The 15,089-nt window shown below is 43.9% G+C and overlaps 1 protein-coding gene and 1 long non-coding RNA gene across 8 annotated transcripts in view; one reads left to right on the top strand and one right to left on the bottom strand.

The window, feature by feature from the left end:
- Positions 1–8,566, top strand: part of LOC311594848 — a 32,404-nt gene extending 23,838 nt beyond the window's left edge. For 2 of the 3 annotated variants that reach the window (XR_014778233.1, XR_014778234.1), the window contains exons 2-3: positions 6,088–6,212; positions 7,697–8,566. This is a non-coding gene — a long non-coding RNA (uncharacterized lncRNA). Of the gene's footprint in view, positions 1–3,368; positions 3,611–6,087; positions 6,213–7,696 lie in introns of those variants that run through there. The other variant, XR_014778235.1, reaches the window with a different exon arrangement.
- CDH17 (cadherin 17) overlaps positions 1–15,089 on the bottom strand; it is a 61,729-nt gene that overhangs the window by 4,654 nt on the left and 41,986 nt on the right. For all 5 annotated transcript variants that reach the window (XM_084776897.1, XM_084776894.1, XM_084776895.1 and 2 more), the window contains exons 13-15: positions 10,458–10,702; positions 7,062–7,192; positions 4,104–4,340 (exon numbers count right to left, since the gene is read on the bottom strand). In XM_084776897.1, the coding sequence (XP_084633023.1) occupies positions 4,104–4,340; positions 7,062–7,192; positions 10,458–10,702 (613 nt within the window). The remainder of the gene's footprint in view (positions 1–4,103; positions 4,341–7,061; positions 7,193–10,457; positions 10,703–15,089) is intronic.

Raw genomic sequence — 15,089 nt, 5'->3', positions numbered from 1 at the left:
AATAACTTGCCACCATCAGAATGAGCTGACATCAGTATACACCTATGTGTATCAAGAGTAAATGTTGTGAGTAACTGTATAGCAATGGATTAGACAGACAAAATGAACTAGAAAAAAATACTTGAAAACTACAGACTAGCAACCTTACCCAAAAAGAAACGTGTGATCGAATAGACTTGTATAACAAAGAAATAAAATATACAGTTATATTTTCCACCAAAAAATCTTTCTGATCCCAAATGTATCAAATAAATTCTCTCCTGGACTTTAAGGAAGAAATGGTCCCTCTACTTTTATTACAAGAATATACATCTTAGGTGTGGCAGATAGATATGATTCTATAGAAAGATAAGGTAGGATAGTTAGATAAGGTCTTCAAAAACCTCAGAGACATACAGAATATGGCATTTAATTTTTTTTTATTTTAAAGATTCACTGACAATGAGACAGGTTAAATCCTGGCAATACCCAGCCTACCTCAAAGAGGATGATGAACATCAAAGAACCTTCTTATGGAAATGGCTTCAAACATGGCAAACAAGCCACTGGGACAAATGTTCTCATTTCTATCACAGACAGAATTCTGCCTTAAAAAAGGCAAGCTTGGATGCGGGCAGAGTCGAAGGCCAAACTCTGCCAAGATGGGGTAAGCAAGTCCTCAATATCAATAGTTCCTACCTCACATATATGTCTGACAGACACATTGCGCCAGGATGCTAAAGAAGGTTCTCCAACATTGTTGAGAGTTTTGGGTAACTATTCAGGTAGAAAACTGTCTCTGTCATCTTCTCATTTGGAAAACTACTAACCTGCACTCCTGGCAGACTCAGGTAATCAAGTTTATTCCTTCTCAAGTCTCTGATGGGGTTGAAGACCAGGTAGCTTAGTTTTACAATGAAGCGTAATTGTTTAGGGGTTAAGATGTTTTTAGATCTAGATAGATGTTTTATGTTGATAATGACAAGATGTGATGGAGATTGATTTACATTCAGAATTTTAGACACACCAAGATAGGAAAGATGTTCTCTTCAAGGCTGTCAAATACAATAAGAGTATAGGATTTATATAATTCCTGATTGTGTCATGATTCTTCTTGCTATAGGTAGTTTATTATATATGTGTAATAATATAAATGTATATGTAAAAAATAAAAAATGTTTAAAAAGAAAAAAGAAAGATTAAAATCTATAAAAACAACAACAAAAAAAGAAAGAAAAAGAAATGGTCCCAATTTCACACAAATGCTTCCAGATACATGAGCAGGGAGAACATCTCCCAACTTATTCTATTGGATTAGCTGTTGCTGATATAAAAAAAAAAAGATTTTAAAAGCATTGTAAGGAAAACTTTATATAGATTTATTATACATATAGATTAATGTATATAGATTTATTATATAGATTTATTGATATAAACACAAAAAGTCTTAATCTTAACAAATTGAGTTGAAAATTACATGCAATACTCTATTATCAAACAGACTTTATGTCAGCAATGCAGTTGTCTAAGATAAAAGGTAATGTAAACCACCAATTGCTGATAAAACCTCCAACTTAACGATACAAAGGGAAACAATTCTCAGCAAGTTCTGAATAGAAAGCCGAAGTTTCAAATACAGGGCACCTACAGAACATACTTACCAGTGGAAGACGGACAAGTCGCCTTCTACGCTAGGAGAACAAGGCAAGCACTTGGGTTCTCACTACTTCTACTCCCCTACTCAAAGTTTCAGCCAGTAATAAGGCAAGATTGGAAGGGAAGAGATTAAACTGTCAGCTATAGACAACACAATTAACCTCTGTAGAAAACTGATGGATTCCAAATTATATGGAAATTAGTAACAATGTCAATGAGTTGTCATACAAGAGCATTGTCCAAAAAGTCAGCAATTATATTTCTACATTCTAGAGACATATAGAAATATAAGTCTTAAACCATTATTTAAAAAAGCAAATCATTTATGTAAGAACTGAACACTGAAAAGTAAGATATGTTACTGAAAAAAAATTAAAGAAGACCCCAGTAAGTAGAGACACCCACCTCCTACCCAACCCCAGGTGCCCATATAGACTCAGTAGAATCTGGTCCCAACCTCAACAGATTTCTTTTGATAGAAATAGACAAGTGGCCCACTGACATTTATACTGAAATGCAAATCACCAGAACAGATGAGTCAACTTTGAAAAAAAATGGGAAAAATTATACCACCAGGCTTATTATTTATTCAGCTATAGTAATTAAAACAATATAGTGTTATAAGATAGATTTTTTCCTCTCGAAAGTTTATGAAATTTTAAAGATAATCCATGTTGAAGTGATGTTTTGAATAAATGGTGTTAGGACAATTAGGCAGCCATATTGAAGTAAAGCACCTTGACTGTGGCCGCTTACCCTATTTAAACATTAACACGAAATGGATATTGTTTTAGTGACTTTGTGTTAGGCAAATTTTCTTTTCTTTTCTTTTCTTTTAATTTTCTCAAAATTTTTTTGTCTTCAATACATCCCTACCACAGTGTCCCCTCCCCCGGCTCCTCCCAGCCCCTGCCTCATCTCCCTCAGATGCACTTCTCCTCCATTTTCCTTCAGAAATGAGCAAATACACTTGAAAATCACAGATTACATAAGAAATTAATAACTCTGAAATTACATTTTTTCACTTGGCTGTTTAAAGATATGGCAATAGGAGCTGGAGAGGTGAGCCAGCAGTTAAGGGTGCTAGCTGCTCTTGCTGAGGACCAGAGTCAGTTCCCAGCACACCATCTTGGCTCACAGCCATTGTAACCGCAGCTCCAATGGATCCAGAGTCCTCTTCCGACCCTGCAGTCACTTGCCTGCATGTGGTGCACATTCACAAGGCACATATGCATAATAAAAAATAAACCTTTAGAAAAGAAAAGTCATTGCTATAAAAATGCAGTTTCCTGATAAAAACACATGATACGCATGTGCGCACAAACACACCTAACAATTCAACAATAGAAGCTGAAGAGCCCAAGCTGAGAGCAATATTTGACCAGATGCTTCTCTGATGTGTGGATGGCAAATCGCCACATGAAAAGAGGAGAGGCTTAAAGCGTTAGTCACTAGGGAAATGCCAATGGGAATATAATAGGAGACTGACGTACACCCACTAGAATATAGCTAAAAATAACTGAGCATCGCAAATGCGTTGGGGCGAGTGCTGAGCAGCTGAGGTTCTCATGCACTGGAGGGAATGTAAAATGCTAAGAGCAAATTGGGGAATCGTTTGGCCTTTTCTTAATGAGCTAAGCGTTAACCTACCATGTGACGCAGTCACTCAACTCCTTGATGTTCAGCTAAGAAGTGTGAGAGAGCATGCTCCTACCAAGCACTGTCCACACATGTACTCAGCGGCTGACAGTGAGCAGGAGAACGGGAGACACTGGAATACTGCTACGCAATGGGGAAAAAAATGGAGCTCTGGTACACACAAGAACTCACACCCAAATGATCGTGCCAAGTGGAAGAGGCTGAACATACATAATGTTATCAAAGTAACGACACATTTGTAGCAACAGAAAGATGAGCAGTTGGCTGAGAATACATGGTGGCCTTAGTGACGTTGCCAGGGGCAGGAAAGAATGAGGTAAGAAATAACCTGAGAGTGGCAAAAATGCTCACTTGATCGTGCCGATCTGGTATGTGCATGTGTGCATGTGTGCATGCGCGCGCGTGTGTGTGTGTGTGTGTGTGTGTGTGTGTGTGTGTGTGTGAATTCTTATAAAGTTGTACACATTGGTAAAATGTAACCTACTGTATGTTAATTGCATTTTAATAAAAATATTATAGCATCTATTTCTTGGTTTCACTGGAAATTTACAAGTGATGTTCAAGCTATTCATCTTTCTATGTCTCAAGCGGGATGCTGTGTAGTGTCTCAAGCGGGATGTTGTGTAGTGTCTCAAAACTTCTCTTTCTGCAAAGCCTGGGGCTTTGAAGACTCCTCCTGTGTGCTTCTAGAGCATGAAGAAAACTCTGTGTCGAGTTATAAAGCCCACCAAGGGAAAAAATAACAAGAAAAAAACCCACAATTCCTTCATCCATCATTGATTTTTCTCCTTGTACATGTGATAACTCACCATTGATTCTGGAAACTTCCCAGTCATTTTGTAAGCTTTCTCTGCCAAGGGTGAATGTAAACTGGGGCCTCCTGCGCGATTGCTGGTCGTCATCAGTAGCCTCAAAGATGAGACTCCCAGGGGTACTGAGGGGATGGCAGAAGAATAGGCCCGTGTACTCCTTAGCCAGGCGAGGGGGGTTGTCATTCACGTCTGTAAGGGTCAGGTGGAAATATGCCGTGGAACTCAAAGACCCACCTAAGAAATTGAAGGGTTGAGATACAAGGCAAGCATTATCATCATCCTTCATAAGGAGGCATGTTTCTCCTTCCTTAAAAAAAATAATATTTAAGTAGCTGGATCTATTAAAGTAGTAGAAAGAAGCATTTTAGAAAAGCAGATCTAATTCTGGTACTGGTTAAAGTGTTTAAATGAGCCAACAAGATGACTCAGTGGATAAAGACACTTGCTGCCAAACCTGGAGACATGCGTTCAATCCCGGGAAGCCACATGGAGGAAGGAGAACTAACTCCTGTAAGTTGTTTTCTGATGTATACACACACACACACAGAGAGAGTGAGAGAGAGAGAGAGAGAGAGAGAGAGAGAGAGAGAGAGAGAGAGAGAGAGAGAGACAGAGAGAGAGAGAGACAGAGAGAGAGAGAGACAGAGAGAGAGAGACAGAGAGAGAGAGAGAGAGAGAGAGACAGAGACAGAGAGAGAGAGACAGAGACAGAGACAGACAGACAGACAGACAGAGAGAAAGAGGGAGAAACACATACACAGATACACACAAACACAGAGAGAGAGAGAACACACACACACCTAAATAAATGCAATAAAAATATAACAAAACCTGTGTGTGTGTGTGTGTGTGTGTGTGTGTGTGTGTGGGTGTGTGTGTGTGTGCCTTCAAAACAATTCTGAAATTTACATATGAGAAGAGTGACCCTCAGAAGTGGCATGACCTGACTAAGTTCTCTCAGCGAGGGCACAGTAGAGAGGTCACTAGTTCAGGAGGCCTACCAGTCGCACCCCGGATCACTTACCACTGCCTTCAGCACCCTAACCTAGCTTTCTAAGCCTCATGTCCTCAGCTGAGGAGCACGGAGCTTTGTGAAGAACTCACATGTAAACAGAAAACAGCAAGCGACTGCACAAATGTCATGTCACTCTGTAGTTATGAAAACCATGTCGGCTGCTCTATAGCCAATTGATGTTGTGTGCTCTTGGGCAAATCAATTTCTCAATGCCTTGGTTTCTTTGTGCACAAAGTACGGTAACAGAAGCACACAGGAAGCTCCCAGTGTGGCACAGTCGACCCTGACTGTCCTCGCCTGACTTCGCTCTTTGATGGTTGGACTCTTTCTATTCCCGTAAACCGTTTCCTGCTTTGGTTCCAGGAAGCCTTGCTTTCTTGCTTTTATTCACAGCAACTTCTATGTCCCTGACTGTTCTTAAACCAAAGATGAGTCCGTTGATGGCCTTGAAGTTGTTTGGTCTGTTTATATTATTATTTCGGTGCCAATAACTGAAAATGGAACAGGGTTTTGGCTCGTGGTCGCAATCCATGAGACTTCTAAAATGTGAGAACCACTTAGGAAACTCGTATGGAGTAAAATGCTGATCCTTGTGGGATCAAGGAGAGGGCACAGCATGAAGGCTTAGACAGAAACCTCCCAAGACCCACTGGGAGCTTTTAATCACCAGTTAACCATACACAACCTGGTAGTGGAATGTACAGCAGGCGGCAGAGGCCGAGCTGTCCCTGTCTCAGACCTCGTCCACCCGTTCCTGCCTTCCAACCATAGCCTGTAGCTCTGTAGCTTGCTGTCATTGAACTTGGTTTTCTCCATTTTTTTTCCCATACATGTTTATGATTCCTTTCTCTGTGCCCCATGTCTGCCTCTAATTTGGGGGCTTTGTATTTTAATAGTTTATTAATTTTGGTCTAAAACTGCATTTATGTGATTAGTAATTTGTTCCGTTCTCATCTCTTTTACAAGCCTCGTGGATACATTGCTAGCTAATTGGAGGCCATGGTCAGTACAAGATCAACAGAATTCCTACTGCAAGATGGAAAATTCCACTTAAAGACACTCAAGGCTTTAATCACCAGCCTTATCTCTAGGTAGTGTACTTCTCCTGTTAATCTTTATTTTAATCTGACAGTTTCCTGGAACTCCATATTCAGAGCCAGTGGGCAATTTGTATCACAACTGAATTAAATAGGGTGCAGTAGTTATGCAGGGATGTTTCAAGTATCGTGGCATTTCTGTGCAAGCGATGTCCCTTTCAAAAGTCCATCTTGCCTTATCTAGCCAGCAGGTCCCCAGGTCCCCTGACGCGTGATGGATCAGAATCCCCAAGGATGGACTGCCAGGTCGCTAGTGCACGAGTTTTCTAGTAGACAGCCTCGCACAAAACTCTACTCCAAAACTGCAAGAGCACTGACAGGCTATAATTTAAGGCTCTGTGGGCCACTGCTTTCTGGTCTAGTAGACACCCTCAATCTCCTTTGAGGAGGTGGTGAGAGAGGCTCGAGAGGGACTCTGGGACTTACCCAGAAGAGGCTCTACCCCTCAGGAAGCCAGAGCTGGCAGCACCCCTGATACCCTGACAGCCTCAGGCAACCGCTGCCTAGTTAAAACCCAGATTAGCACAGGTGTTCTCTAATGCAACCACAAAAGACGGAACACACAGGCACACACATATGCACACTCATGTGCACTTGCACATACACACACACAGACACATGCATGGGTGTACACACACATACACACACAAGTACATGCGCACACACACAATCACACGCACACAGGCATACACTTTTGTACCTGCTTCATCCTGGCTTTATGGTCATACTCAGCAGTGATTTTTAACCTCATCAATTTTCATGCCATCCCACTTATTTTTATTTATTCCCGCCCACCGCTCCCCCACCCCCACCGATAAACTGGTTTGGTTTTGGTTTGCTCACCTATTTCAGTGGCCACCACTTGTACCCGATACACACTTTCCGTTTCCCTGTCCAGCGGAGCCGTGCTAAAGATCTCACCAGTGACCGAGTCGATTTTAAGCCAACCTCTCTTGTTGTCTCTCAGTGAATAACTTCATGAAGGGGAGAACGGAAGAAAGCCTGTGTTACTTTGCATGAAAACACAAGATAGCCTGTGCTCCTGTACCATGGTGCAGCAGCAGCATTTGGGTGTACCCTGGAACAGAATCACAGAGTAGGCATCTCGAAAGAGGAGCTGACTTTACAGCAGTGGTTCTCAACCTGTGGGTCCAGACCCCTTTGGGGGGGGTCACATGACCCTTTCCCAAGGGTCACCTGAGATCATCTGAAAACACAGACATTTACATTATGAATCACAACAATAGCAAAATGGCAGTCATGAAGTAGCAATGAAGGTAAAGCTATGGCTGAGAGTCACATGTCATGGGGAGCTATATCCAAGGGTCGGAGCACTAGGCAGGCCGAGAAGCGCTGCTTTCCAGCATGGTTCTGCAATTATTTTATCTATGTGTATCAGAATGATACACTCTGGAAGAAAAATTATACCTTCCTAGCAATCAAGATTTTAAAGTGGAGTGTCTTCTGTCATCTTTCAGTACAACCCCCCGCCCCAAGGAAACCCGAAGACCTAGCGTTGGAAACGTGGGCCGCTGGCAGCCTGGTGAACCCTCACTGAAGAAATGTCAACCTTAGCAGAAGGGACCAAGGCAAGAGCTGAAGAACGTGGCCTGTGGATGCACGGACAACCCAGGAAAGGGTGGGTAAATAGAATGTTGCATGCTTGCAAGCACAGCGAAGTTGTTTGGACTGAGAAAAGCCTTTCTGAGGGAGATTGGCACAGGCAAGAAGGGTGCCTCAGAGATACACAAGCCAGAGCAGAGAGGCCAAGACCATTCTGATGTGTGCACAGTGCACGGATGTGCGTGGGCAGCAGCAGATGGAAAGGTGAGGTCACCGAAGGTCACAGAGACCCGGAGAGCGTGAGCGTGGAAGCCTGGGCTGCGTTGCATGGAAAGGTGATGTGGCTGGAACTGTCTTCAATCAAACTCATCGGTAGGTGTAGAAAAGACTAACTCGAGAGAAATACATCCTGACTGAAGAAAACCACTAGGCTTTGCCTTTCGTACAGCCTCACGTTATGACTGTGCAGACACCGATGGCTGAATCCACTAAGTCTCACTCCTGGAAATGTCACCTCAATCAAAATTTAATAGGAGTTAAAGAATCGCGTGCATGCGTGGCTTCAAAACATTGTCTATAATTCTTTAAATGCTGTTACTCTGCATGTCCAGGGATAGGAATAATTAAACTTATATTTAGTCAAATTAATTTCCCCCAGTATATTTTTGACATGCTGTATATGCCAGGCACTGTATTCATGTTTGTGTGTGGTGATAAATGAGACAGCTCCTTGGTACTTGGGAGCTCACCCTGACAGAAGTGAGAACCCCAGGGCAGGCTCTGAAGAGGAGCTGGACAATTAACATCCTTAGTTTTAAAGGCTCCCCTGACTGCAGTGCACCAGGTGACTTAGCTAGGGGACGGTGGGAAAGGACAGGTTCAAACCAGAGATGCCTATGCCTTGGTGCACATTGGAAGCCGTGAGCAACACTTGGCTTCTGGGCCTGTGTCAGCAATGGCCTCTCTACTGCAGGAAGCTGGGTTGGCTCGGGCTCTACTGCATGCCGACGGACTCTCTACGTTTACCCAGCTGGAGGGGGAAACGTCTCCTTCTACAGCTTTGGAATCAGTAAACTTAGCTCTTGACTGTGTCATGTGCACCCGGGCTGGCGTGCTTGCTCCTTGCTCATTCGCCTTCCAGAAGCGTACTTTATAGAAGACCCCTTCTCAGTCTCCCTTGCACACCCCATTGGCTGATTGCAACTCTGGTTTTATGTTCTATGCCAGTTTTTGAGGCATCAGAGGAATTTCCTTAAATGCTTTTGTTTTCTCTATACTAACATGCACACACCTATGGCTAGTAATCATATTTAGTTAATCTTTTCATTACAACCAGCAATTTCTGTAGCGTTCTCTTAAGGAACACAGAGGCATCTGTTAGACAACAGTGGGTTGTGGGACTTAGACACCTTGGCTGCCATTGTGACTTGTGACTTGGATGTATAGTGTTGTTTCCACACTGAACAATGCCGTCTAACCCTCACTAGGGGCTAACTACTCCTCAGTAGGATGCGGACATGATTTGAGGCTTGCTCCCCTCCCCAAAGATGTACCCACATTAGAAGCCTCATTGTCACACGGTGATTTTGCTGAGCACAGCGCCATTGAGAAGTAGGGCCAAGCAGGCTGTCTGTGGGTAAATTAGGGCCATGCCCTGGCAAGGGTTGTGAGAGCTCGGTGGCTCCAGCCTCCCGTCCGCAATGTGATCTTTTCCCCTTGCTTGTGCTGCTGTTGTGCTAACAGCAACCCCACGCGACCTTCACCAGTGTCTGGTGCTATGCCCATAAACATCCAGAGTTGGGAGCTAAATAAACCAATTTTCTTTATAAAGTGCCCCTTGCTTTACACTTTCTGTTACAGTAAGAAAACTAATAACAAATTCAATGCAAGAAAGTCAGTAAAGACCATATACCTGAACCTACGAGTCTATAGGATAGCTGGACAGGAGGTAAGGCTTCACTCAAATATGCAGAGACACTTAAAGACTAGAACCGCATGCACCAGCTAAGTCTACTGAGGTATTTGTTTGTCATATACATTCTGGACTATATTGTACAAGACAAACAAATGCTTACTAACCATGTGATCTGTAAGCTCGGGTAGCTATTCTATAAATGTGTATATGTGCAGGTAGGAAGTATATTAATCATTGTACATTATTGCAGCAAATAGATGGGGAGACTGTTGTACCAAAAAAAAGCATGAAAATGGCTAAGACAGAAATATTCACACGTTGTTTAGCATCTTGCCTGATGATAACCCCTCTGGGATTGAGTCTTGCTGCCCCAGGCTAGCTCTCTGGAGTGAGGAGGAGCCCAGTAGCCCTTTGGCCTGTAAGGTGGCTTCTCTACCTTTGGCCGTTTGTATCTCTACAACCCCAGCCCACTTTCCCCCAGACCTTTCTCTAGAACCTCAACAGTTCAGAACCAGGGCCCGGCCATGGCTCACCCAATCTACCAGTCTCAACTGAGGCCTTCAGCAAGGGGACAGAATGGCACTTGATACCACGTGTCTAAAACACGGAACCAAGGCCAGAGACCCTGCCTCTGATGTCTGCTCCATTGGGCTAAGCCCAAAAGCCAGTACAATTGGCTTCTCCACCTTGCCAGCCCTCCTTAGCCCTCTGGCTGTGGTTGCAGCATGCAAGTAGGCCTCCCCAGCCCTACCATCCGGTACCTCACAGCCAGGCCTTCAGGATCCCTGGCGCTCACGTTGCCCACTTTAGTGCCTGTAGCAGTATCCTCGCTGACTTCTGCTTGGAATATTGTTTGGGGAAATACAGGTGCTTCGTTCACATCCGTCACCGTCAGGTTGAAGGAGGCAAAAGAGCTAGCATTGTACTCTACGCCGACCACCAATGGCTCAGGGTTTTCTGCTTTGAACACAATGTTCATAACTGGTTCGGTTTCAAAGTCAAGAGGCTGTGGGGGGAGAAGAAACAGGGAAATTAATCTTGGGGTGAATAGCTCCCTTAAAGGATTTGTTTCTTTAAAAACTTATACAGTCTTAACCAAAACCTGCTTCTCAAGAAAAACCAAAGGGCAGCTTTACTTCAGGTGCTAGCAGAGGGTGGAGTGTTCTTATGTGCCTGGGTTGTCCTGTAAGAAAGACTCTGGCATGGTGCTCCCGGAGTCATTTAACCCCGGAGCACCCTACGCATCCACTCAGCAAACTCTGCTCAGGCAATGACAGCTAAGCAAATATTCCTACTACAAAGATGTCCACATGGCACGGGGGATGACTTCCCAGTGATTTCAGAACCCAAGGCCCGAAATAAGAGATTCTAGAAGAGGTGAGCAGAGGCCGTGCTAGGAGGAAGACGTGTTCCTGTTACACCTGGCCAGGACCAGGAAGAAGAATAGCACGCTGTTGGACGGCCAGCATTCAGGAGGCAGAGGCAGGTGGACCCCTGTGAGTCTGAGGCCAGCCTGGTCTATAGGGTGAGTCCAGGACAGCTAGGACTGTTACAAAGGGAAAAACCTGTCTCGAAAAGCCAAAAGAAGGAAAGAAAGAGTTGATTCACAATAGTCCAGTCCATTCCCAATTCTGTAAGATCTCAAGATAGGCTTAACCACATGTTCCAGCACAGAGAGATTTATCCATCCGATGACCAATCATCCCTATGGGACCACATGGCCCCTCGAAGCAGAAGTTGGTTGTTCTATAAAAATAAAAAGGCCAAGAAGGAGTGAGAGCCCCACCCTAGGCCCCCCATCTCAAGGATAGACTCTGAAGACTAGAAACTACAATTAAAATATTGCATAGGATTGAGGACTTTTAAGATTCCATTATTTATTTGTATGTGTGTATATGTGCATGCTGGTGCATACATGCCATAGTACATGCACCAAAATTAGAGGACAAGGATCCGTTCTCTCCTTTTATTCTGTGGATCTCAAGGATCAAACTCGGGCGGTCAGGCTCCTCCTCCAGAACCATGCCTGTCTAGTCACTGTTACGTTTCCCGCCATGATGATAATGGACTAAAGCTCTGAAACTGTAAGCCAGCCCCAATTAAGTGCTTTCTTTTATAAGAGCTGTCTTGGTCGTGGTGACTTTATGCGGGTGTATAGTTCTGAAGGACTCAAGACATCTGGGCCTCATCGCCTTCTCATCAGTACACAGTGAAGTCCAAGACAGACACACGTGGCATTGGCTCTGCCTGCACCGCTGACATCTGAAGGAATTCTTCTCCCCCGGGAGCTTGATCAACACTCTCCTTCTTATCCGCTTCCCCCATCCCATCCTATCACCTAAACAGATGAGCTGCCCCTTCTCCGCAACGGCACAGCTCCCGTGCCGGGGCTTTAGTTGTCTTGTTATTACTTTCTTTCATCACTGGCCATCCGCTCTGTGAGAGGAAGGACTGTGGCATATTCCTCTCACTTCTCATCTCCTTCCTGACACACAGTACCCATAGTAAGTCAGGTAGATAAAAGACTTGATCCCTCAGGACACTCAACAATCTTCTCTGGCCTCCTGGATGCACACACACAGAGACACATCTACCATATACTTATGCCAAATCCACACTCAAATATATATGTATGTATGTATGCATGAATGTATGTATGTATGTATGTATGTATATGTATATGTATATGTATGTGTGTATATTTGTCACATCTTTTTCTATATCCAATGGGCTAAAAAGCCGGGGCATCCTAAACAAAAATCCATCCCTGAGGGTTGTTTGTTGCTTAGCACTTCAAGACACTAATCTGAGGCCCAAGCTCCACAGGAAGGCACTGAAGCCTCCGGCTACACGATCCATCAGCATTGTCTGTCCTTTAGTAAAATGCTCTTGCAAGAGATAAGCTTAGTGGTATATAGGAGAAGAGGGTGTTTAAGGACCTAGTTTGGCTAAAAAAAACACAGTCTCTCTCTTGATCGTTGCCAACAGGAGGATAAGCTTCTGGTACAGCTTGTGTCCTTCAGAGATCCAGGACTCCAGCTGTGTTCTGAGATTACCTTCCGGTGGTCAGCCTGCCAAATTTTGTCACTCAAGTTCTGTTGTCATGGCACCTGGGGAACAGAGAGCTGGGGCTTCCTGACATCTAGGTCCCGTGATAGCTTATGTGACTATCAGTAATTGTACATGAGGCACGTTTCAATTATTCATTCAGTCAAGCAACACTTAATCCATTCATCTGCCATGTGTCAAGTGATATTCTAGACTCAGGAAACACAGCACATAAAAAGTAAGGATGACAAGAGTGTGGTGAGTGGCCTGGCTCCGCTGTAATAGCACCTCATGTAAGGCTTATGTGGAAAGACAACTGTAGCTCTCCCCTACCATCACCTCCCTAAAGGATCCAATCACCACACGTGGTCAGGTTAGCTGGTACACGATAAGATGCCACAGTGAAAAGTGACACATGGCAGTTGTTTCCTGGGGCAGTAAACAGAGTGTGTTTTGCCTCACAGAATAAGAGACACACAGCCCATCACAGCAAGGAAAGTGTGGCCGGCCCCATTGTGTCTGCAGTCAGAGAGCAAATAAATGGATAGGAGGTAAGGCTGGTCCATAAAACCTCTTAGCTCTGGCCCTAGTTTCTCAGGCAAAACTTCACCTCCTGGCAGACCCTCAATCTTGCAAGGCAGCACCATCAGCTCGGGACCAAGTGTCCAAACACACGAGACTATGGACAACATTTCACCAACGATCCTCTGGCTTGGTTCCGGGCTGGCATTATTTTTTTCCTTTGCTCTTTTTTATTTTCTGTACAACTACTCTAGTTGGCCTTAGCTTTTAGCCTTTACTTTCAGCTTTCTGTTATTCTAGTTCGAAGCTTTCCTCCACTTTTCTTTTGCAGCCCCAACCAACAAGTGACATTTCAGTGGCTTCTCTGTTGCACCTCTCCCTGGAAGGCTTCACGCTCTCCCCGGGCAAAGTACTCTAACTCAACAGCTATTGGATGATACTATGGGTTAGTTCCAAGTGAGTCATCTGGTAAACCCCTTATGAGTTCTGACACAAATTAAGCAGATATGGAAGAAAGAATTGAGACTTGGGTACATGGTGAGAGACAGGAACGAGCTGAGGGAAAGTTGGATGGGCCCTAGAGAAAGAAGTGAAAACTGTGAGTTAATACTATCTCCAAACTCTCTAGTCATTATAGAAAGGGGAAAGGCAAGAGCCCGTGGGCCTTAGTGACACCATAAAGAATAGAGCTGCAGTTCTTAAAATCTCCTTTTGGTGAGACATACAGGCCCCTCCCTCAGACTCACAAGCTAACTGAAAGCAGGATAAAAGCCTGTGACCCTCCTCCATTCTGCACCCATCTCCTTTGTCTTAAGACTTTGTATCATCTTCTTGCTTTCTCTGAGCATAGCCACATTAGTTACATAAGGAGAATCTAGCCACAATCTCACCCCTAGAGCTAGAGTGGTGGCTTAGCCGTTAGACTTTTGTGGAGACCTTGGTTTCCAGTACCCATACTGGCTGACCTCAGTGTTCGCAGGAATTATGTGTGCATACACACACACACACACACACACACACACACACACACACACACACACACTGAAAAACTTTTTTTAATGAGTCTAAAAATCTCATCCCTATTCAAGGTACAATTACAAGAGTAACAGAAACATCTTCCTGTTGGATTTTTACAGTATCCTGGTCCAGATCTGAAAATGTCAGTCCTTGTCCTGACTGTACAGTCACAGCTAGCTTGGCACCTAGGAACAAGAGACATTGCACACAGACCAGCCCCAAGCAGGAGCTATCATCACATGGGTAGCAGGTAGCTCCATCAGGTGATTAGGACCACTTAATTATGCATGCCTCTTACTCCTGCCCCTTCCTCTGTGCAAACCTAAGTCATGTCCGTGCCCCAAAGATGGGCTGAACCCCTAATCTCATTTGTCTTCCCACTACATCTGTTGGCTAAAATCCTTTCCTTTTCCCTCTTCCCTCTTCCCATTACCACTGCTTGTTTTTTACAAGGGGCGGGTGGCCAGACCTCACTGGCTAGGATCCCCAGAGTGTTACTCCCAGCTTAGGATTCCACTTGCAAAAGTGAGGGTAGATCAGGAGTTTAAAAACAAACTTGTCTATGAAACCCTGAAAGGAACTCCATAATCTTCAGTCCTATTCAACAGGAGCTTTTGCCTCGTGTAAGAGTTTTCCACCTAAAGGGAAACCCACATGCTGTCTCTAGCCCTAGGAAGGAAAATATATAGAGTTGCTTAATTTCAGATAAAGAATTTTTAATATGTATCTCATGAGACATGCTTATATTTAAAAATTGTTCAAATTGTATTTTATGAATCTAAACTGACAGTATTAGATACTTGGTT

The sequence above is a fragment of the Acomys minous genome, assembly GCF_964271855.1.
Source record: "Acomys minous genome assembly, chromosome: 1".
Lineage (NCBI taxonomy): Eukaryota > Metazoa > Chordata > Mammalia > Rodentia > Muridae > Acomys > Acomys minous.
Note: the sequence above shows the minus strand (reverse complement) of the source record. Positions and strands in the feature narration are given on the sequence as shown.